Raw genomic sequence first — 24,733 nt, forward strand, 5'->3', positions numbered from 1 at the left:
TCCTTTTGGATTGGCGGCGCAGCATTTTCGCCCTCACTCAGTGACGAACTGGCAGGTCAAGGCTGCTCGGCATGGTGGGTGGATGGCAAATGTGGCTACAGCGAGGCGTTCCTGAGGCCATGACTATGACTCTTCTCTTCCGTGGGCTACCAGACTGATGCGACTCGATCCCGCCAGAATCAACCATTTGTCCATTCCGGCTTCGTCTTGGTCCCCACGGCCTTTTCCTTGGGCTTGCGTGCATCAGAAGCGCTAGCAGTCAGGTCATTTCTCGTACTCCGTAATACTTCCTGGAGATCCGTCACATCAGCCTGGTCGCCGGCCACGCCTTCACTTACTTTTGCGGGATCAGAGCTGGGTAGGTTGGCATGCTCAAACGGCAGGGTAAGCTCTTTTGTATCGTACTCGGTTGACGGTGTTTGATGCTGATCACGCACGCACCGTTTCAAACAGGGCGTTGAAGGGTAGGCCAGTGTCGATAGTGTCAACAATACGTAGCTCCAGAAGCACAACAGCTCCCGGTGAGAAGTCTATCTGGTAAGCCTTCAGTCCGTAGCATACATGCTGCAGCCACTGTATTACGGCAGTGAAAGGTCGACTGGTGTCTTCGACCCATACGCCCACTCGCTGGTCTAACCGTTGAGACCGCTCGACCAACGTAACTGCGAGAAGACCAAGACCGTCTAGCAATGCTGGAATATGTCATCGGGGCATAATCAGGTATAGGGCAGGCCTTAGTCGTGCGTTCCAAAAAGAACAAGAGCCTGGTGACGCTATCCTTTGGCTGGCAAGCTAGTTTGCTGCATCAGTGCCTCCGACAACTATTGGTACATAACTAATTGCTATTATATAAACCGGCTGATCGACGCGCAGTCCATCAGGAAACACGGCATACATACGGATTATGTGCAATGCCAATGACCCTCACTGCACTCCAACACACGAGGCCAAGTAGCCAAGGATAATGAGGGGCGAACAAGAATATCGTAGCCACTGACTGACGCCAGAGGGCACATTCCCCTCAAAGATACGTGCCACTGCCCCAGGCAGACAGGCCATCAATCAGATACTCCGTACTCCGTACATTGGTTGCAGTTCCACAGCCTCCCAGTACAGTAAACTGATGCTATTATTATTACGACGACGGATGTACAAGCAAAATAAAAACAAAATAAAAAAGACACAAGGGTCACATCAAACAGGCTTATCGAAAAGCCATGCCCACTACCACTGTCATAGCTAAGACAAAAAATTTTCTTCTCCAGGATTGCAAGTTCCCGGCACGAGGCAAAGCTTTTCAAGCGTGCTTTTTCCGGCCGGATACGCCGGTGTCAGGCGGCATCCCAAAGGTCGTAATGGTGGCATTTAGCATCCTCCGAGACTCTAAGCGCTTCGGCCCTCCCTCGGACAGAGCAGCGTCTTGTCGAGTGACTCCGTAGAATTCAAAAATTCAAAGGAGGCGCCGCGCTCTCGCCACTGGACATACCGCTTGGCACACAAAAGCTACTGCCTAGCCAAAGGAGGGTCCGACGTTAACGGGTTACTGAGAGGGCTGCTGGTGAAACGCACTTTTCCGCATCTTTCAGTATCGACGTTCGTGTGGCGAATCTGGGCATCAAACCCTGCTCTGCATTTGGAAGAAGCGGTCGTACCCAACAGTCCACGAAAGGAACAAGCATCTATTTGCTAGGGAGATCACTTGTTGCATTGAAACGCTGCTCATCCCACGAACGTGTCCGTTGTTAGCGGCCGAGTTTAGTGCTCACCACGAACCAAGGCAACAAATCACCCCCGTTCATCTACTCCGTACAATGCTTCAAAAATGCGGCCTCTCGCCATGAAATTGCGCAGCGCCCCACTTTCATAAGTGTGCGTGCACAAAAATGTCGCACACAAATGAAAGTTCGGAGCTGCTGGCTACCCTGTGCTGGATGCCTGGCCACTGTCGATGTGTTTTGCCTTGGTGCCTCAGGCTGCAAACGAAGCCTAAACCAGCCGCGTGCATGAATCCTCCGTGACCAGAAGCCATTGAACTTGCTTCTCGTGGTCTCTGTGCTCCGCCGGACCCGATATCCACAGCAACTTTGTGCACGACCCGATAGGTACTTATGTACGGAGTTACATGCCGCTATCACTGCTCCGTAAAATACGTCCTGTTCACGGCCAGGCTACGTCCCAACTGTCGGTAGTACACCACTGGAAGCTCACCTCGTGCAAGACGAAATCGTCATCCTGAAGCCATCCATCAACACCTACCCCGTTGGGCCCCATAGAGCTGACAATTACGTCCAAGTTGGCCTCCAAGTTCGGTACTGACTGCTGCTTCATACGTATCACTTGAATTGTCAGACACCGTCTCCCACCTTACGCGATACATGGAGAAAGTGGAAACCCCATGCAAGTGTTCGCTCCCCGTACGGAATACTGCGGGCGAGAGAATATGCCAGGGGCGAACAAGCCAAACAAACTGCTAATGCTAGACATGGAGGCGAAGTACATAGGGGTGTAGGAACCAAAGGCATCGCCATGATCCCATCTCTCTCTCACTGCCTCCTCCTCTGCTTCTTGGATGACGAGATGTCCTGCCTCGCCCCTTGCCCCTTAACCTAGCAGTGTGACGGCATCGCACGGTATTGGGACATGGCCATTTGGCCAAAATAGAACATTGGCGCCTCAAACTGCTGCTGCGCTTTCGCGCCGCCGCGAAGGTTCATACGTCACACGCTCCTCATTCTCCTTTAATCATCCATTGTTACAGGAACATGTTCGTCATTGAGTGCCATTGGGCAGAGAGGCAACCATCCCCACTTGGCTGCGGCATTGCTGATTGGAAGGGGGGGGTCGAGACGGCAATCGCCTTTTGTCATTTTCCGACTCCAGAATGGCGCAAGTGAGCAATCAATCCGTTCAATCCTGCCAAAAGTCAATGCAGCCGTGTGTGTTTAGGCAAAGAAAAAAAAAAGGGGGGGGCAGTATAGCTCAATATTGGACAGCCTCGTCTGTGGCCCAAATTACATACACAAAACAAGAGCAAGACTGTTGCCCGCCTTGGGCCGGGAGGCTGTCGAGTCAATTCGTTTCAGCTCTTTCTTTGAAGAATCCACCCGGTTCGTTGCCTAGAAAAGCCCATTCAGCCGGTGTGTATTGGAGAGGTGGCCCGTCCACGGCAAGCAGTCACAGCCTTGTCCAGGCCTCATCTCAACCATCGTGCTGCGCTTCAGTGCATTGGCATGAGTCAACCCCGGGTAGCGGTGCCTAAGCCTTGGCCGCCCGACAACCCGTCCATTTTGTTCTTCGCGCAAGCGCAAGCAAGCAGGCAGGCAGGGAGGGACTGTTCCGTGTGGCCACAAGGTCATGTGCCTATTCCCGTGCCCGACCCAAGGCCATTCGGTGCTTGATGTCGTGTAAGACGCAGCGCTGGAATCACGAGACCATCGTGTGGCAATTCAGCATGGGAACATGCACGCCGCGTTCGGGGCCCAATCCAATCCGTAAACTTACATCCCGTTTCCGTCGTTGAGATTCCATGATGCTCAATTCCCATTGTTTATTTTCCTTATCAACGTACTTGCTCGGGATGGAGGGAGTCGGTCCACCTGGCCGATATCGCCGACTCATCGATGGTGCCCAATATCTCAACTTGGCGAGAACGCTTTACGTCATGGTAGTATATCCTTGGGGGGGCATTAAAAGCTACGAGTCTTGACCGGGTGTGTCGTCAGACCAAATAACCCCAAGTGGTCTCCGGTTTCGCCACTCGTGGGAGTCATGACTTGCCTATGCTGGCGGACTCACCAGTACGTACTCGCAATATTATCAAAGAGGACCATCATTTGTTGCGAAACAGATTGCAGCAAGTCTCGGCACATTTTCGCCTATAGGTTACTGCGTCTATTTGAATCGGCCATACTTATTAGTTCCCATGTGCGGATGGCTGTCCACGAGCATCATTTCTAATGCCGGTTATTCACCCGACAACTATAGGGTAGCTTATATACTACGGCCCATCTCGTATCGCCCAGTGTTTGACACCACTGCATTTCAACCGACGTGTCTCAACCAAATCACTCCAGACAAAAAACAGTCACATAATAAATGCCAAATGTATCAAAACCCAGACCCCATTGACTATCGACCATATTGAATACAAGCAAACTGAAAACTACACACACCACTTCCAATTTTGTTCATGGCTTCTAGAAGAGAGACATCATTCGCATCCAGCCCCGTCTTCCTAGCTACCCGTAACCATCACAATCCGTAGTACGCCTTCCAGAAACTGGACTACTTTACGAAGCCATATATGTGCTGGCATCGACACCCTCCTTGGGAAATTCACTATAAATAATTAGCATATGCGGGCCATCTGGATAGACAATATAAAAAAAACTTACGGTAGGGCAACTTCGAACCGCTTCTCAATCTCCTTGAGCACGTCTTGGTCTTGGTCTGAACTGACAAACGAGATGGCAAGACCCTTGGTACCGAAACGGCCGGCACGACCGACACGGTGGAGGTACGAACTAGCATCGGCAGGGAGATCGTAGTTGATCGCCAGGTTGATACGTTCAATATCAATACCACGACCAAAAACGTCCGTGGCAACGCAAATTCTCTTCTTGAACTCCTTGAACTCCTTGTAACGTTTGATACTACGGGTTGTTAGATTTAGTCATATTGAATTGACGTCTCAAAGGCAAGAAACAAGGGGGGCTTGCTCACCGCTCCTCCTGGCTCACACCAGAGTGCACCGCAATCGAAGGGAAGTTGCATTCGCGCAGCAACTTGTCAAGCTCGGTGGCACGAATGGTGCTCTTGACGAAGATGATGACCTGGTTGAATTGGAGTTCGTCGAGAAGCTCGTTCAGCTTTCTGTTCTTTTCCTTCTCTTCGAGCTTGATGTAGTACTGCTGAAGACCATGCAGAGTGAGCTTGGTGTCCTCATCGACATAGTGCTCGGTGGGGTTCTGCATGAACTTCCTGCAGATGGGCTTGATCTCATTAGCCAAAGTAGCAGAGAACATCATGACCTGCTTCTGGGTAGGAGTGGCGCGGAAGACATCCTGGACATCAGTACGCATGTCTAATCTCATTAGTATCTATCGGCTGATAACCTCATTTTTTTTAGCGGGGCACACCTACCAGGCTGATCAAGCATCTTGTCGCATTCATCAAGAACAAAGATGCGAACACTGCCGAGGCGTAGAGCCTTGTCGCGGACAAGAGCCTTGAGACGACCTGGAGTACCAACGATAATGTGGGGGCAGGTGTCCTTGTTCTTCAAGGTCTCCATGTCGGTCTTGATGGGAGTGCCACCAAAGAACACGCCAGTCTTGATGTCGGGCATGTACTTGCTGAATCGGTTGTACTCATCGCGAATCTGGTAGGCAAGTTCACGGGTGTGGCACATAACCACAACTGAAACTTCTCCGTTGACGGGCTCGACCTGCTGCAACGTAGCAAGGACGAAGACAGCCGTCTTGCCCAGACCGGACTTGGCCTGGCAAATAATATCACCACCGAGGAGCGCCTGAGGGATACAGGTTTGTTGGACTGTCGATCGAGCGGATGTTAGATCATTGGATTTCTTCAAGCAGAAACGAACGATGTATGCAATGCGTCAAAGTGCCCGTCCGTCCACCGTCGCAGGTATGAGGGGCGGCGCGGAAAAGAAGAACAAGTACCACGTAAGAAGAATCGAGCGCAGCTTGTCGAGGTCGTCATAGACATTCAAAATACTTCGCTTGCTTTTGCAATGCGACAATAACAAAGCCTTCCACTGGCCGTGGCCTCGGACATGATACCATCTGGTCGGATGCTAAGTGCTTTTCGGCCTTGATCCTTTTCGCCGATATTTTCCACACAGCCCAAGCTGTTGTTATTGATGAGGGCAGCCGATGTCAAAAGATGCTTTCAATCCCATTACAGGATGGATGCACTTTTGCAGGCTGCCACGAGTTCATCGATGACCATGCATAGCCATGATTTACATGATCTTGTTGCAAGTCCCCAAGATGACGATCCGTGGCAAAAGGACTCTGACTCTCGTCTTCGGGGATTGGAAGCCCGTGCGCGCATTTTGTTCTCGTTGCGAAGATGGACGGACGCTTTGTACTTTGGAGGGAGGGGAATTGATGACTTAGGGTATTAGGATTTTCAGGACTAACCCTCCGATGGATGCTCGAAACCACAGTCGCCGATAGCACGGAGGAGCTCAGGCTTCAGCAAGAAGTCGCGGAAGCCGGTCGAGTGAATACCAACATAACTGCCCTTCTTGTCGACATCGGTAGAGGCAGCGAGTTCGCCTTTCTTGCCGTTGGAGCCGGCGGCGGCGGTCTCGTTGGCGCCAATTTCCTCATCAGAGTAGTCGATGAGATCCTCCTCGTGAGACATGCTGACGGATTTGTTGTGGGTGGCGAGAGCACGTAAAAAATTCGACAGCTGTTGCTGCTTGACAGGTCAGGTCGAATGCGCAAAAAAAGAAAAAGGATGCCGATGCGCGGGCTGAGCGTTTAAAAGGACCTCTAACTGTCTAGGAAATGACAATAGAAGTGAAGAGAGAGAAATTTGTCACAACGAGGACGTAGATGATGGAGATTGACGGTCCCAATGTCCGGGGCGATGTTGACAAAGAGAGGTTGCGAGAGGCTCCCCAGACGGCTGACGAGGGAGAGAAGTGACTCGCGGCTGAGCTGCAGTGCAGGCGAACTGGTCCGTGCACGATAATCACGTGACCTCTTCTCTTACTCACTGTGCGAGCATGGTTTTTGGACACGATAGTCATAGTCACATGGGATTAAATGAACGTCCGGCCTCTTTTTTTTTTTTTTTTTTTTTTTTTTTTTTTTTTTTTTTGTGGCTCAAAGGACACGGACAGTTTTGCATTTTTGGCGGCGACAAAGCGCTGTCGACAGGACAATGGCAAAGACAAAGGTGGACGCAGGAGTCCAGAATAGAATCATCTATTCTAGAGCGTCTTATCTCTACCAAGCGGCGAATTATCTGACAAGCTGCGCAAACGCAATTCAAGATGCTCCATGCACATCAGACGCAAAGCAAAGTGCTTCGGCAAAGACGGACAAACAATACAAAGCAATCACAAACATGTCCCGCCAGGCAATTACCGATATGAGGGCTATTTCGTTAAAAGCACAAATTCGACAAAGCCCAGCACTGAAAAGGACAATCTGCAAGTTTTGCGACTCGCTGCTGGTGGAGGGACAGACGTGCCATTCGTTCATCCAGAACCCTAGTAAAGGGGGCCGCAAACCCTGGGCAGACGTTCTCGTCATCGAGTGCAAGACGTGTGGGAATTCAAAAAGATATCCCGTCGATGCGCCACGGCAAACGCGCAAGGCAATTCGTTTACGGAAACAGGAGACCCTGACCGATAAACAAGGCGGAGTGGCCCAGGAAGGAGAACAAGTTACTTGAGCTTTTGAGCCCAGAGGCAGCCCACGATCTCTCAAGACACATACGATGTTGTAACAGCGGAGGGAACAGCAGGACTACTCGTTTCCTGCACCATTCTGCCGCTCCAACATCCCATCATGGCAAGATGACGCCCTTGAGGAGATGTGTCGTATCGCGCCGAACCATCTTGCCGTCCTGTTGAGCGATGATTTTGAGGCCCTTGTCGTGGATTTTAACCACACGGACATTGGCCAATAACAAACACACTCATTGCTGTGAAAGGCAAAGACGCAAGTTGTTCCGCTGCTATCAATGTACAAATCCATTGGTCACTATTTGTGGTCGTGTAACTATGCGCATACACAACTTGGTAGCCCAGCTTGAATGAAAATAGAACGCCTACATCCCGAGCAATAAGGTCGCGTCCTGAAACCAGGATGAACAGAAACCAAGCCTAGACTCCATAGAGCGAACAATGCAATGACCGCCCAACGTTCCAAAACCATCATCATGATCGTATCCCATCACAGCATCACCTCGCTTCCCTCACACTCTCCTCCCCAAGGACCTTGCTAGCAGCCATAAACCTGAAGATGAATCAGCAAACAATCCCGTCTATTCTCTCCCACGCTGCACTCACAGTCCACCGTGCCAACTCCCCAAGCCTCTCATCGCCTCAGCCTGCACGCTCGTCATGCGCAGCAGATTCTCAGTATCTGATAAATTAGTCGATAACTGGGCAAGTTGCGACTGGAGATGAGCCTGTCCTCTTCCATGTCAGCAACGGCAACCGTTTTCCACACTTCGCCGTGTCGTCAGGCGCGATGCTCACCAGTTGTCGGTTTTTGGCGGCGCTGCCCGCGCCCGGAGCCATGCTTTGCCGGTTCAGGTTTTGGGTTGCGCCGAAGTTTCTGGTCGCCATTTCGCGTTTCGGTAGTCCGTAGCCACGGTTGACGAGTTAGTTTGGCGCGCCCGTCGGCGGGTTGATGTGAAGAATGTGTCGGGGGGTATGGGGGGTATGGGGAGTCGGATGACAAGACCGGGGGGGGCAGTGCGATTCAAGGCGTCCCTGGTCGCCTGGTATCGGAGAGTCGATAAGTAATCGCCGTTTCCTGAGTAGTGCCGACAATTGTTATGTGGACAAGGGGACTGGCGGACTACTTGTACTAGTATTGGAGTTTGTAGTTGAGTAATGTCGACGCGTCTGCGCGGCCGGCTTGGTTACAACCGTTCGTCGATCAAGTGGGGACGTGGCATCTTCAACCACATCTCACATCTCACATCATCCCACATCCCACTTACCTCTGCAACCCGTAAGGTTTACCCGTTTCCAAGAGAGGGGCGAGTATATTAAAGGGACGTGAGGTTGCGTGCTATGCTTGACCAGGCTCGATTATGCTTGTAACAATCCCTACCGTGGTGCCTGTCCCTTCTCGTAGGCGGTGAGCCGCCTGGACCGGCTTTGGTCTAGATGAAATCTCTCTGGCTATACTCCGTACGCAGATTAGGTTGCTAGAATGCCTATATCAAACAGTCAGGCGGTAGTGTCGGGGGTACACACATACTCGCACACTTTTATCATACACCTACTGTACTTCACTGTTGCTACGAGAGATAGTCAATGATACCAGCGATTCATTGCAAAGAACCTGACGTGTCATCGTGAAACGCTGCTGCTTTTGTTCTATGCCTGTGTTGTTCAACTACTTATTATTCAAGCCTTCCGAACCCGCTAGAAGGATCTCTTCTTCCTCTAAGCCGTTCATTACGTCCGGGGCAGTAGCTGCCCAAAAAGTCCTCGTCCTCACTCCTCGTCCTCACTCCTTCAATGGTGCTGTGTACTCTGCAGGGCAGCTAGAATGGCCATTACCCGCAATTATTCATCTCGCCACAAAAGAAGAAGAAGAAGAAGAAGAAGAAGAAGAAAAAAAAAGCATGAAACCGGTCCGAGACCATATCCCCAAAAACAAATAAATATGTGAGAAAAAGAACACAGTGTAAGAAAAAAAGGCCCCCAATGTCTAAGTTTGTTGTTAAACCCGATCAAACAGGCCTGTATATGTCGCTGTACTCCCCCCCGGCGATCCGGCACACCATCAAACAGTACAGATGTGGATATGTCTGCATGGCAACAGTAACACATGCTACCAAGCCATGAATCGTAATCGTACAAACAATGCTCGGCATGTTGCCGACATTTGATTGGTTAGGGCATTCCCGGATATGTCATACAACAATCCCATCTCCAAAAAATTGCCTCCCCCTTTGTGTCGCTGATGATGTATTTGCAGTCGTCTAGTGGTTGTCTTATTTTCAACAGACCATTTGCTCCACAGCCAAACGTCATGTCGTAAGAATGCTCGATGTGGAAAAGACTGTGAGTTCGCCAGAAGACTGGATAACTGATTATATGCTAGACGCAAGCAAGAACATGAATTCCGATCCCAATGCAATATTACCTAAATGTAGACCAGTCTCTTGTTTTTAGTTGCAAACATTCCCACGCTTATGTACGGGACTCATCCAGTCCGTTCAAAGAAACTATCAACGCGCCGGTGTTCCAATAATAGGCCAAGTTGACTCTGAACCGCATGTCGTATCTTTTTTTTTTGTGTTTAAAATTCGTTTGGCCAATGCCGTGCGACGCACCAAAAGTAAAAACCATGAGAGGTGGCGTCTCAATCGTGTAACGAGAGGCAGAATAGAATTGAGATGTGTAGCTTTGAAGTGGTTGAACAGCCATGAATACGAGAGGTATAGCGCACATTCAAGGTGCATGATGCTGGTATACCGGGTTCGAATTATTGAGCACGAGTTTCTCGGCTGATTCGAACAGCGATCTGGCGGACACGGCCCATTTAACGCACTCCGATCGATGTCGCATTCTGGAAACTGCTCTGGCTGCTATGTGCAGACTGTTCCGAGTCGAGTTCACCACTGCCCACGCTGGCGCTCGCACTACCAGTCAGACTACGAACATTTCTTGGCTTAGGTGGATTGAGGGCGCTCACCCCTATATGCTGCTCTACCTGCTGGGGGGCAACAGAATTACCCTGCCCTGGCGGGTAGCGAGGGATAGGTTGTCGAACCCCGTCTGGCGGCGAGGGCCGCCCATTCATCGAAGGTGTGTAGCCGTTAGGGGGCGAAGGACGGCCACCTCGCATTGGTGGACCGTACGGGTTGCCAGGGGATTGGCTTGCGCGACGTGGAAATGCGCCGTTCATCCCAGGTGGGCCGCCTGGCCCAGGTCCGTACGGGATCTCCTCCAACCTTGAAGCTGTCAGCGAGTTCGCGCGTGAGCTACCGCCCATGGCACCTCTGTCAACATTGCCGTATCGGTTCGATGTAAAGGATAACATGGCGTCATCCAGGATGTTGTCATTCATCGCAGGGAGGTGGTTAACCTGGCTGGCGCGGTTTCGTCCAAAGCTAGGGCGGAATCGGCTGGCTCGAGACGGGGGAGGAAGGTCGCTTTCTGGGTTCCGGCGAAATTGGGACGCAGACTGGCCCGACGTTTTGCGATTTTTCCTCGATGTTACACTCATCATGTCAAAATTATCGGGGTCAATGGTTGGCGCTCCGGTAGGTGCTATAGGGTCGAAGAAATCGTCGTCGTCATCGTCGTCGTCGAAAACTTGCTGGCTGTTGCGCATGGGATGAGGACCCCGACGGGGGCCAGGCGGGCCACGTCTTATTCTCATTTCCTGTTCCCGCAGAGCAAGCTCACGTTGACGAAGCTGAAGTTCCCGTTCGCGCAAGGCCATATCAGAATCTCCACCGAGTGATGGTTCTTGGCCCTCCGGGATGTCATCATACAACACTAGATGTGAGAACTCTTCCAGGTCGTTACCATCCATTGAGCCCCTTCGGGAGGGAGCTCTTGAGCCACCATTCACCGATGGCGGGGGGCGAGGATAGCCGTTTGGCGGCCCTCCATTCATCTGAGGGGGCCGCCTCATACCTGAAGGCCCGAAGTTTGAAGAATTTCTAGGTCGGGGTTGTCGAGGCAGCATACCGTTTCCGTTTGGCATACCGCCGCCCATCATGGGACGATGACCCGCTTGAGAAACAGACCGGGACTGTGGGGAAGAGATTGGAGAGCCCGGGGGCATCATATTTGGCGGGGGACCTTCGCCAGGCTTGGGTCTGGAGCGATTTACAACGTTGAGATTGTGAAGAATGGCGTATAACGTCTCAATTCGAGGAATGGGTATCTGTGATTCGCGAGCCAATTTAATGGGTGAACCAAGATATGTCTCAATTTCCATGGGACGTCTGGCAGTATAGTCTTGCCACATAATACTTTCGGGTAGATTCGGTTTCGTCATCTCATCCATTGTTCGTTCCTTGAAGTCTGGGGCGAGCTTGCAGCCATTTGCATCGGCGAGGCGCAACAGTTCATCTATGACCTCCGAAATCATGTCCTTAACCCCGACCTTCTCCAACAAAGCAGCGTGGTTTGGCGTGTCAAAGAGGACCGAAGCGGGGTGGAATGCGATAGGGCTGGATATTTGGTTAGCTCTAGAAGAATACGAGCAAGACAGGCTAGGTAAATGCAGATTCTCACCCAATAACCCTTTCATATTGCTGTTGGCGAATATTTGAGGAGACCTTGCAATCCACTTGGCCAGTGCTCAGTGTCATCGCTAATGCTTGAGCCATGTCCTCCTGGATAGCTTGGGGTATGTTGCTGTTCCTACTGGCAGGCCCAACCCATATCTCTGTCGAGCCCCTGTGCTCGAACTCACTTTGGCCAAGTTGTGTAAGCTCCGCTCCGGAAACAAGTGACAAAACAACATTTGTAGGAAATCGTTCTTCGAGCGCGGCTTCAACACCCAATGTGTGAGTAGTATTTACAAGTATACACGTATGCTGAGGTGTCACAACGGAATCGATAACGGCAGCAAGATCGTAGACGTCAGGGAGTGCCTTGACGCATAAAACAACGTAATCAAATGCGCCTTCTCGAGAATGAGCGGCATCTTCAGGATTTCGAACAACTGCGAAGCGAATAAGTTTAAAATCTAGTCACTAGATTGGAGGAGGAGGAGAGAGGCAATTCAACAAAGCAGTGGGCCAACGGGTCTTACCATGACGAGGTTTAAACCGTTCGTTCCCAAAAACCGGTGACCTGCAATTGTTGCAATTAGTCTTGACCCAATCCCGCTCTCTTCCTCGCAGGGATCTAACGGGAACGTACTTGAATGAGATGCCGTACTGAGCAACGTGCTCGTATCCTGATTTCCACACCAAGGTCACGTCGCAGGCATTGGTGGCCTGTAGCCTCCATGATAAGAAGGCAGAAACGGGATTTCCACCAACTGAGCATATATTCATTAGCTGGCTGTCGCCCATCTCGAACGCAATCAATGGAAAACCGCTGAACCAAAAGTCTTCTCCAGCGATTGAAGGAAAAGAACGGCTCGGTAAAAAGAAATACAAACGAGTGAGAATGGAGATGTAGGAGCGGGAATGGGCGGCAGGGCCGGAAGGGAGACCAAGAGATAGGTAACAATGGACTGCAGAACTAAAATGCTGAACCAGCGCGACAGGGCAGCATTTTCAGGCGCCAACGAACAGGGACGAGTTGAGAGGTAGCGTGCACAGAGGACAGGACAATGACGGGAGGTGGGACAGCATACCTGATAGAATCTTGAGACGGGGCTGTATGGGTGCCATGGTTTCTGTCGTGGCGCCCGATAGGGATTAGTGAGCTGTGCGAGATCTTAACCGTAGCGTTGTAATAACGAGCGGCTTGCTGCGATGGCCCTGGTCACCCTGTCCCACGAGGTGTCTGGCCTTTGACTCTAGGCTCTCTGAGAATGGCGAGATGCCGGGGCTCGAGGAGCTACGTGCGAGTACGTGATTTGGATGGGTCGACAGGCGGGCGGGCGTGCAATTGCGACCGGAAGCAGGTGAGACTTGTCGAGCTGAAGCGATGGAGTGGGATAGTGTAGTTGGTCGGCACGCAAGGCGAAGAGAGAGAGCGGGAGTCGGGAGAGCCACGGAGCCAGAGAGAGAGGGGGGGCGTGTCGAGATGCGACCCGCGAAATCCCAGAGTTGGTGGAGGCCGGATTGTCAGGAGGGCGGGCAGCGATGGCAACCGCGAGGTCAGGGCGTGCGATCAGTGATGATGGTATTATTGGGAGCGACGATGATGGCCAGCGAATGCAAAGGCTCTGACTGATGGTTGGCCAGGTTCACAGGTCCAGGGGTCAGTTTCAGTAACGACGGCACGCTGAGGAACGGACGGCTGGACCAGCAATTGTTGACTGGTGTGACGAATAAAGACGAAAAGTGCCCAGTGGCGGTGGGACGTGAGAGATAGTAGTGGACGGGACGGGCGTGGGAAATTGTCTGGGGTTTCGTGGGACAAGTTGTTAAACCTTGTCGGGCTGGGCACGCAAGCGCAGCCGCCAGCACACGCAACACACACACGCGCACGCACGTACGCACGACCTGGGAGCGTCTTGGGGGCCTGGAGGAACCAGCGAGCCCTTAAGAAGGCCTGTAAGAAGCAGTGGAACGGTGGCCGCCGATGTCTGATGTCTGGGCCTGATGGGCGGCCGGACCAATGCTACTGCCACTTCCACTACCACTGCCGCGGATGGGCAAGAAGGCGTCAATCGAGGGCGTGGGCCTTGGCTGCCTCGTGGATCCGCTGGATAAACGGAGATGAAAACAATGACGAGAAAGGGAGGGAAAGGCAAAAAAAAAAAAAGAGGGGGGAACCGGCAACGACGGAGGTGCGTGCCTTCAGGAAAAAACGAAGTCGACAGAACGGGTGCTTGGTCGACGATTGCCGGCAACGAGGCAACCAAAGAGTGAAGGGGCCGCAAGACGGTCAGAGCTAGAGCCTGCAAAATAAATTAAAAATTAAAAAAAAAAAATCCGGACAAAACTTTTGTGTGCAAAATGCACACTAGCATGTGTAGTCGAGAATTTAGTGGCCTACCTAGCATCATGTAAGTCCTTGTACCCCGTTCTCCATGCACGCAATTGCGCCGCAAGCAGTGCAGATTTTCCAGGCTAGTGGCGATGTGTACGTACCTTGGCCCCTGGATGCCTGTTTCCAGCGTGTTCCCAGCGCGTTGGATGCGCAAGGCGTGCAGTGCAAGTCCTTGTACAACGACACTGCCGCAGTTGTGTAAAAACGGGAGACTTGCGGCTTTGGTCCGGCAGGTACCCGATACCCGACGCGCCACCGAATAATACGTTAGTCAGATGTACTATTCTGCTTTCGGCGCTCTTTCCAATTGCAGGTCGAAGCTGCGAAATTTCTGTGCAAAGCACCAGATTGTGCACGCTGGCATGTGGCTGGGAGCTACTGAGTATACAAATCTGTTGGCGGCTCTTTTCCGCCGCCGTTCGAAATGCTGACTGTTCAGTTCAAGCGACGTCCAGGCACAGGGACTCCTCGAACAGAGTTCAGTCCGGTCCTAAACAACCACCCAGTTAGCAATCGGCATGGCGGTCTCGGTGACGTACTAAAGGGATGTGGCGCGGGCCAAGGGGAGGAGGAGGAGGAAAACTTTGGAGCCTCGAGGCCCCAGAGGTCCCAGAGGCCCCAGTCAGGGACGCTTCTCGCACCGACACGGTAACAAAACGAGTCAAGACAAGTGCTCAAGGTCTTGAAACTATTGCCCGTAATCAAGGGCAAAGTTTCAAACTCATTATGAACCCTGAAAGTCCTTGAAGGGGTCGAACTGACCGAGCTGTCCTCCAATCAGGTGTATTCAATAGAGTTTTGTGTCCGATACTGGAGCCAAGCAGTTTCCCATATCACCCTTCCATGTCCAATGGCCCGTAGTGGAACACGACGTACCGTATTTACTGGAATGTGTTTTCCTGTCCCAAGATTCGAGACCCCGGAATACTAGGGATAGTACGGAGTATGAGTACTATTAGTACCGGCCGTCGAGCAAGAGATGTGGTTCGGGCTGGACCAGAGAGCAGCTCCTGTTCAAGTGGTGCCGAACAATGTCGCCAGGCGCATGGATAAGGATGAGAATAATATCTTCCTCGCCTGCCCCTTCCAAATTACACTCTTCCAAAGCAATACTCCGTACGCCGTTCACTATTGTACATTCGTCCGAAAGAGTGTCGAGAAAACGCCTCTTGCACTGAAATTGGAAAGAATGCGACCCTGGGAGCAAATCGAATATGACGGCCTGAGCGTGGGGTGTCGGAGGGGAGGTGCAATTGGTGCTTGCAGAGATCTGCTGGCTCAATTCCGAAGCCTGGGAACTCCCCAACGCCTATCGTGCTCGGACTATGATTGAATAGCTGGTAGGCTCGCCCGGCCGAATCAAAGATTGGGAGAACGCTATACTCCGTATCCGGATGCCAGTTCGGACAGGCCTGCGTGATGAGAAGGCAGCCACAGCCCACTGTGGTGATGGCCGAGCAACAGGAGCAACAAGAGAAGCGAGGAAGGTGGTGGTAGAAAGGGAAAAGGAAGGAAAGCTTGCAAATGCGACGAGAAGAAGGCCTACTCGGGAAGAAACAAACACGCAGTCGACACTTTTAAGTGAATGATTTCTCTCTGCCAAGTCGAAGGGCCACTTGCAGGGTAAGGCTACACCAGACAGCTTCGTTGAATACGAGTCCTTACTTCAACCTGATAAGGTGCCAAGTTCCAAGGTACTCGGGCTGCCAGGCATGTCTGTCTGGTATTTGGACGTCAACCTGAGACTGGACTACTATGCATCTCCCTTCCACGACAGTCTTGGAAAGGGCGGACGGGGCCTGAACATAAAAAGGGAAGGACCGACCGCGATGAATTCAATAATGCGGCGGCATAATTCACACATGGCACATTGTATGTACTAGTAGGTGCTTGTACTCCGTAGGGCAGGCCGGAGTACGGAGTCTCTAGGGCACAATTGATTCACAATCTGTTTTGCGAGTCCCAGAGCGAGCCATGACTCTCCGTCTCCTCCATCTCATCATCTCTGCTGTCAACTCAACGACGCCGAATGCCGACGCCGATTTCTCTTGTCCTTGGCTGGTGCTTGGTGTTCAATAACACACCGGCCCCCGCCATGCCACAGACACACGTGCAGCCACAGCGAGACTGTTGGCATGACGGGCAAAACATGCCGTGTGAGTGGAGGAGCCTTCCATCCTGCCACATGCACAAAAGCTCGTGATGGCGCTGCCAACGGTTTAGACGGCTATTATGGCAACCGGTCCATGTCATCATTCCCACGCGACATGGCTGCTTCGTTCGATCTCGTTGGTGTCAGACACATCAAAGAAGCTTACCGTACGGAGCACACCTCGGAGTACTACTACATTGTATTCCGGCTCTTCCGCACAAACTCACCATTTTTGCTGCACGACGCCTCTCGGATGCACAGCGGTAATCTCCCAGAAGATGGCTTGCCCTGCCCGACCCCGGCCCTGGCCCTGCCCTGGTCCCCCCGTCGCGGCTTGCAAACAGGATTCCATGTTCCCAATTTGGATTCCTCTTGGCGTCAGGCACTGCCATCTGTTCGGATAGAACCCACTGTGGAACCTAGGAGCATGTTGGCTGCCAGCTTTTGCCAGCCAGATCAGTGTTTCTTATTACGGGTCATAATACGGTTGATAATCCTCTCTATGGGTATTGGATAATGGATATTGCGGCTCGCTCATCCATAATACTAGTACATATCATACATACATACATTGTACGTTCTAGCATCTGTTGGTCGAACGAGCTGGGCTAGAACGTGCCTGGGCCCGTTTGTGCCCGTTGGCAGCAACTACCTTCTCCACGCAGCGCCAACCTCGTTTTAGCCTGGGTCTTTTCGGTCTACTCCCGTACTATGCAGCTGATCTATCTGGCCAAATAGGAACACAAGGATGGCAAAGCAGGACCAAACCATATAAACCCTCACGGAATGAACCGATACTGGGGAGGAACGGCACATAATATCAGATATTCGACTAGCATTAGCCAAGGGAGTTGTAAGAAAGCGGATAGCAAGTCCCCGTCTAGTCTCCATTGAGACGATTGCTGGGCCCCTCAAGCTTGCTGTGCTGCTTTATGCTCGAGAACTGAGCTTTGTCAGTACTAAAGGGATTTGCGCTCTCGGCATGCCACGCAAAACAGAGGAGCCCGCATTGCAAGGTCGACCGTTTCTTACATCACTCATTACATATCGTGTCTGTCATGATCTATTTCTGATCGCCGGCAGGGTACTTGGCTGCAAGAGTTCACTGCCGCGAGGGGCTCAAGGGATGGCGTATCCCTATCGACTCGGTCCAAATTATCCGTTGATGTGATGCCTAAATGCATTTATGTGGCTTGATAACACTCTTGTGCTGTATCTGGAAGACATGAACCAACGAACTGGTCGTACATACAGGCGTCGCCAACCAATTAGAGGCACGCACACCTACAACCGCTCATGGATGTTGATAGAACTGCGGCGTTGTCGTTACCTTTGAGGATGGACAGCGGGCGGGCAAAGACAATTCCCTCATGTGCTCCGTACACGGGTCTAAAATTAAGATTCCACATATGGAGTACATACACCATCTCTGATCCTCATGGGCAATCACCTTTCACTCACCTGCATGCGGGAAATGTCGCCAGACAGACATGGTGACCACCAATTACGAAGACCCCAGAGAACACCCCCCCTTTTTTTTCCAAGTTCAAATTAGTGTGGGCAGGTCGAAAGCTTGTTTTTGTTCCCAAATCCTTACCATCTACCATATCCTTCTCCGGGGTTGATGACTTCGGATGATTGAAACTCTACTTCTTCATTTCAATGCCCGCGATGATTGCCGTGGCAAGTGATTACATGCAGATCCACGATTGATGATGGGAACAAGTCGATGACGTACCCCCAAGCGAGTCTCAGTCCAGTTTTAGATCGTGGCCCTCATCTGACCCTTGCTCAGTCAGGTTGTTTGCATGGGGCGTCCGGCATGACGAACCCACGAACATTAAGCGAAAATACTGCCTCAAGTCATGGCACTACTACTAGTTACTCCTCCCGGGTATTTTTATCACAATGATCCACCTGTGAAGAACTCGTCGATCACATTCCGACTTTACGGAGTCCGCGCAAGCAACCAAACAACCAGACTTGACAACTCACGCTAGTGGAGGGAGCGCTGGAGTTTTTTTTTTTTCTTTTCTTGAGGAATACTACATGTATGGCGGGACCAAGGGTCAAGGTCATATCGACGCACATGCAGGAATAACCAGGACTTGATGTTGCAGAAGACGGACGATAAATGGCATCGGCGTTCGGCCCCCAGCATGGACATTCAACATCTTTCACAATCACAATGCAACATTAGTGGGCCGGGCGGCTTGATCCGTGGCGGTCCTGCATTTAAAATGCCCAGGAGAACACCAATCACTCTCCCACTCCGACGTGGCACCTGGGAGGAGCCAGTTGATAGGGAAAGAGGAGACAGGTCGCACACTCGGGACGGCGTCGAAGTTTGTTCAACCCAGATATGGCCCCCCTGCACGCTTTGGGCGCCTCGGCGAAACAGGACGAGCGGCTGAACATGTCTAAGGCTGGAGGTTGTAAAGGAAAACATGGCCCTTTCCCTCAATACATTACATCAGATGGGGAGGAGCTAGGCCAAGTACTACAACACTGTCTTCAAACTCTCCGAATTTCGACTTGTGGCTATTGAGCAACATACGTCCTTGGCATCACCAATGGCCCGCCCGGTTCCACAGGGACAACTACCCAAATTACGGTTTTGTCTGTTTCGTAACATTGGAGGAAACTTCAAGTCCGATTTGGATTTTACACCTTCACATGCTCTGTGCCGTGGATACCAACTTTACCGTCGTTATCTTTCCACGTCTCTTCGAGGTCTTGTCCCGCTGCTTCACCGCAACAATCACTGTTGGATTCCAGATACAGGGTATTTCAATGCACTCTGCACCTCTCGTAGCATCCCTCCCATTGTGATTGGTGGTTTACATGACATCTGTTGTTCTTGGTCGTTTAACAGCTTGATCTCAAGCCCAGGGATCCGACTAGTAGCAATCATTCCTGGGTGAATAGTCCCCCGCTGGCGAAACTGTTACCATCTCGTGGAGAGACACAAACAGCTACTCCGTACTGCTGTTTGAAATTTGATGCCGAGGCAAGCTTCATACTCATTTTCGATTTGGTCTCCGTGTGGGAGACTCTTTTCTGATTGACTTTGGAGAGTCTACGCTTGAACAAAATCGCAATACCGGCTCTTTGAACACTCACTTTCTGGTAGAAGAGTATTCACTCCCCTGATAGTGGTTCCCTGCAGCCGAAAACGAATTTCCTGATTACTTCGATGCCAAGAGGACCTTTTAAGAGACAGCTTGTGCTAACTAAGCCTGGCAGCATAACTTAATCTTAGTCGTTTCAGCCGATTCTCTTGGCTGTTCTCCTCTTGACCTCCGCTTAGACTGCTCGCAAATCCGCCGGGTGCCACTGCCGAGAATCCATTCATTTTAAACTAGTCCGAGACCCATTGTGAGCACTCTTGACAAATTACCGGTCCGAAATGCCCGGCCCTACGTGACAAGGCTGGGACTCCAGACAGACACAGCAGAAGGTTTCATCAGCATAAATATTCTGGGGATGAACGTGGACATGGCCAAGAATCTGCCCGCCTCCAAGGAGTAGAAGCCATCTGTCATTCAGGTTTTAAAAAAACGTGGCGCACGCAACCTTGCGGTGAGGACCAATTTATGTCACCACACCGCATATGGACGTGTTTTCGCCATTCTCACGCAGTTCAGGCATGCATAGCAAAGAAAACTTGTCGTAAACTGCTCAACGATCAAGGGCAACGAGGACGTCGGTCAAGCGGTGAAAGGGCCTCTCCCGCGGCCAACATCTCTGTCATGCAAGAACCAACTTTTCGCCCCCGCCCCCTCTGCCTCTTCCCTGGTAGGTCAAGTTGGATAACCCAGGCCAGGGGTTCAGCAGGACAAGTATTTTGCATCATGGTATACAGCCTACTGTACCCGCTTCTGCTTCGCATTGCCAAGATCAGCTCCGCCTCGTGATAAACAGCCGGTAAGGCGTGGTGTTTAACAGGGTGTGGCTTGGCTGTGAACAAAGACAAGGCTGAATTCAGGCATCTCTTCCTCCAAATGCCGAAGTCAAACGAAGATCAGCAAGGGCGTGCCGGCAACCGACTGGCATAATTGGTTGTTCGTAATGCGGGATTTGTCCGTTGAGCGACGAGCCGTTCGGAGTATTAACTAGTGGATGTCTTTTTGTCTTGATATCAGAACAAGTAGTACTCCTCCCAGCCGCAGAAGTTCCTGCTTTGGGTTGCCAGTAGCCGTTTCGGCCATATCTTAGTTTGTGAATGACCGAACGACCGGTTCGTCATGACCACGACGCGGTGAAACAAAGCATTCCCGATTCCACGAAAAAAGCAACTAATGGGATGAAGGAACAGCTTGACCGGTAAAAAAATGTGGCTTTGCGCCTGCCGAGCCCAAAATAGCTCTGTCTCGACGCGGACTTATCTTGAGACAAAACCCGTGATTCTCTTTGATGGCGATACTGTGCAACATCTACACCCGGAGATATTCAAGATGCAACAAAAGAAAAAGCAATTAAATTACTCCGGGCTGCAATTTCCATCCCAGCTGCATCTGGATTGTACTTATTTCCTGCACGGGATGCACGCAATATAGGCACTTACGAGTTGTACGACATGCTCGTTTTGCCATGGCGTCAACTTGGTCAGCTTGTGTGACGGCTCGAGGGCCGGAGGGCATGTTTTCGTGATTTCTGTAATCAGATGCGGCAGGTAACACGATGACTGGGGGCGGGATGTGGGATCTGCTGTGCATCCGTACACGTCGGCGAAGTGTGATGGGTTTCGGACATGGACTGGCGTGTTGTATTGAGGTGTCTGCCAATTTGTCAAGGCAGCATGAGCCGTGATTTCGTTCTGTTGGAGTTGTATAGCACCCTTGCGTGGGGTGTATTGTCTGCGTCGGGACATGTCTTACAATACGGGGAGGTGAGACAATGGATATTGCCCGAGATTCGACGTCACTGCAGCATCTTATCTGGTGTTGCCGTAATGCAGTCATTTCCTGGCCGGACTAATTGGGATGCCATGTCATGATTCCATTTCAGATGAACCTGTGGTGAGCCAAAGGTCCTCACTCGAGCAGAAGTTGGTCGTGGAATGGACCTTTACTGGTGTAGTATGTGCCTAGAGTGCCTGTTTTATATCTGTATTACCTTTCAAGGCGTACTTTTGCCCATGGCTACTCGTAGTAGCCGTACGTGGACCAGAATGAGCGAAGAGCTCCGACTCTACACCTAGGTTCTTCCTCGAGGGTTTGTTGTTTTTGTAGTTGGCCCTGCGAGGCTGTCAGGTCAGAGCACCACTATCAGTGAGAGACACTCTTCCCCCCTAAATTCATTCATGGCTTGCGCAATTACCTTCGTACTCGTGTTCTCAAGTGAATAAAAACGGAGTTTTGCCTCACCAACTCGTCGCGGCACTGCCACCGGTAGTATTCGATCAAGTAAATACACCCGTCCTTCATCTTTGGAATGAAGAGCTTCAAGTCCCCTTGGGGAATAATAAAAGAGATGCTCTGTGAAGTCTATTACTCTTAAAACCTACCCTGTTCCGATGGACAGGAGTTTGTCCCAATGACGAAAGTGTATCTGGGTTGTTCACAAAATAGTTCACCATGAGGCTGTACATCTCACTCCTTGGATCGCTCTTGTATATAATGCGATTCTATTATTCCCTGGAAGACGCGATTCTCTGTGATTGCATTCCATCCGAGTACATGTACTCACAGGGCGGTGCGTACATGTATCCTCTGGAAGAGACTGTCCAGTTCAGAAAAAAAAAGTAGCTTCTATGCCGCAAACACTCTGCAATTTGGGAGGAGGGCACTGGATAAAAAGCCTACCATGATGCTACTCCTTCTATGCCATTGGAGTGTGTGCAGAACAAAATAATACCATGTGCGTAGTACCATGTGTGTGAAGACGCTGTTTGACAGCATCGAGAGGGCCAACGGTGCGGTTGCATCTGGAGCGTTTGACACCCCTTATATATTCCAATAGCTGTGAGGGTAGTAGCGCATCCAGGTATAAGGGATGCCTTGTATAGTGACTGATAGTTGGAGTTTATCTAACAGCACGGGGGAAGTCGAATTGCATCTCTTCCAGGCATTGTCCGTATATACATCCCCTTGTGAACTTGAGGATGGTCGACAAGGCGGTGCTATAAATGCATATATGAATTACTAACGGAATCCAGAGGAATATTTGATAATTACAGACTATGATGTAATTACGGACTGAACATGTGTGCGATTTTGTCTTCAAGATTCTGCAGATGCAGCGTGTCGAACTCCATTACCGTGACTTCACGGCTAGTTTCAAATAGAAGCATGAATTTCCAGATGAAAAAAGCGCCATTGGAACATGACTTCACATGCACCTTCATTTCGCATTACTATTTGCCCGTGTAAATGCAAAGTTATATGAGGGAATACACTCCTTGACAGCTGGAAACGATCAATTCATATAGGGTAGGCAAGAAGCCCCATTTCAAACCTCGGAAACTGCAAATGACTAGAAAGGAAGAAATGTTCACGAGCCAGATCTGGAATTACCACGAGAATCTTGGCCGCATACTCGGCCTTCTCCGTGTCTGCTGTCCGTCGACCGTGTCAACGACTCCAGCAGGCAGAAACGGCGATCTGCCTCACACAGTGCTGCGGCGCTACAAAAAGCACAAATAGATGATACGATATTTGAAACTAGACGTGTTTTGTACCTCGTAAACGAGGTCGATCAGGTCAAACATCGTTTGACTTTGTCGCCACCCAGTAAACGATAATGTCGTGTCATAGACATGATTCAAGTCACCCATGGAACCAGACAACATGACTTACGGAGAAAAGGGAGAGAGCAGCTCGACCAACTTGATGAGAGATCGTTGCAGACTTGTTTAAGAAACAGCACGGGGAAGGCAAAACATGGATCTGCGATTAACCGACGATCCTCAATGGCACCAGTACTGCCAAGACGATTGATCCTGGTTGATTCGATCTCGCTACAGACACAACAGCTGCGATGAGACAAATTTGGGTGAAAAGACAACCATTCAACTTGTTGGAATACCTCGCTCGGCGCAGCTGCCGAGCCGGACCCTGCGTAGTTGGAGCGTCTCATTCTTTATAACTCTATTTTCTCTTATAAGAGACACTAATCTGACCACGTGGAGCTTTACGAGTTGACGGTTTTCAGAAGTGGAAGGCGATCGAGGCGAGAGCGGTATGATGTGTAGCAAATGTGTTTCGTGTAGTGCGAACAGCTCTCGTACCCTATGATGCACCCGCGACTGAGGTCGATAATACACAGACAAAAGAATGAACCATTGGAAAGGACGTGACGGTGTAACAGCTAGCAAGTGTAATTTAAAACAATTGCAGAGCCAAAAGTGCTTCCCAGCTGTGGTTCGAAATCCCGAGATCCCAGCCATAGGTGGAGGCACATGTGAAGGGCGAAACGCAAGAAGAAAAAAAGCCCAAGGACGCAAAAGGGCATTATCTTACGAGAATGCGACGGTTGTTTGAGTTGAAGCATCCAGGAGGAACTTCTGGATGGCCCAGAGTTGCAGGGACAAAAGTCCCCAACACGACTAGGCAATACTTGCTCCGTAAATGGCGGGCCTCATCCGACTTTGAAAACACAGTACGAACCACTCGCGTGTTGTTTTGTGATGGGATGAACGACGCTCGCACTGTGCCTCGTTATGCCTTTCGAGGTACGGAGTAACGAACAATGGGATGCTGTAAAGTGCAGTATGTGTAGATGTGCTCGGTACCTAGCATGAGCGAATGCGTCAGATTGAGGTTATAATGGCGAATTAAATCCCCGACACTTTGAGCCGTTCTGGTTGGCTGACGGCTGGATGAGTGAAAGATATGCCGCACGCATGATTTTTCTGAACAGGATCTGGCATCATAACAACATGGTAGCTCCCATGGCTCGGCAGTCGCCGTGACAGTATTAGCCTTGCAGTAATACATAGATTGTTTTTGGTGATCTTGGCCAAACCAATCCCCATTAGAATTAGTAAGATACCAACAGTGTGGTCCATATTCGCAGGCAAGTCCACGCTAGCCAAGGTTGCGGTTGCGCACAGGCAGTTCAAGCAGATGGAATAGATCTGAGCACTGGATGTACATAGGGTGGCATATCTATTCCAATGTTGATTCAGGATACCTTCGGGTCGATTTTCGGCATCATGTGAACAAGTCGAGCTCAACGGCGACAAATTTCGGCCAGGCGAGCATGTAATGGTGTAT

At 50.9% G+C, this 24,733-nt stretch overlaps 4 protein-coding genes across 4 annotated transcripts; all 4 read right to left on the reverse strand.

The window, feature by feature from the left end:
* Positions 1–4,289: 4,289 nt before the first annotated feature.
* SUB2 (ATP-dependent RNA helicase SUB2) lies at positions 4,290–6,393 on the reverse strand (the record flags this gene model as incomplete). The annotated part of the gene is made up of 5 exons (XM_014686257.1): positions 4,290–4,338; positions 4,395–4,652; positions 4,723–5,083; positions 5,143–5,553; positions 6,168–6,393. 5 exons carry the CDS (start codon positions 6,391–6,393, stop codon positions 4,290–4,292), a joined length of 1,305 nt encoding a protein of 434 aa, XP_014541743.1.
* Positions 6,394–7,945: 1,552 nt separating this feature from the next.
* Positions 7,946–8,335, reverse strand: G6M90_00g090870 (uncharacterized protein; the record flags this gene model as incomplete). Its single annotated transcript, XM_066131385.1, has 3 exons — positions 7,946–8,000; positions 8,054–8,175; positions 8,246–8,335. 3 exons carry the CDS (start codon positions 8,333–8,335, stop codon positions 7,946–7,948), a joined length of 267 nt encoding a protein of 88 aa, XP_065987474.1.
* A 1,936-nt stretch (positions 8,336–10,271) lies between these two features.
* Positions 10,272–12,768, reverse strand: mug72 (Meiotically up-regulated 72 protein; the record flags this gene model as incomplete). The annotated part of the gene is made up of 4 exons (XM_014686258.1): positions 10,272–11,916; positions 11,981–12,413; positions 12,504–12,544; positions 12,614–12,768. The coding sequence occupies 4 exons, from the start codon at positions 12,766–12,768 to the stop codon at positions 10,272–10,274; spliced, it is 2,274 nt and encodes a 757-aa protein (XP_014541744.1).
* Positions 12,769–21,658: 8,890 nt separating this feature from the next.
* Positions 21,659–21,943, reverse strand: G6M90_00g090890 (uncharacterized protein; the record flags this gene model as incomplete). The annotated part of the gene is made up of 2 exons (XM_066131386.1): positions 21,659–21,754; positions 21,884–21,943. 2 exons carry the CDS (start codon positions 21,941–21,943, stop codon positions 21,659–21,661), a joined length of 156 nt encoding a protein of 51 aa, XP_065987443.1.
* Between the last annotated feature and the right edge of the window lie 2,790 nt (positions 21,944–24,733).

This window comes from Metarhizium brunneum, chromosome 5 (assembly GCF_013426205.1).
Source record: "Metarhizium brunneum chromosome 5, complete sequence".
Lineage (NCBI taxonomy): Eukaryota > Fungi > Ascomycota > Sordariomycetes > Hypocreales > Clavicipitaceae > Metarhizium > Metarhizium brunneum.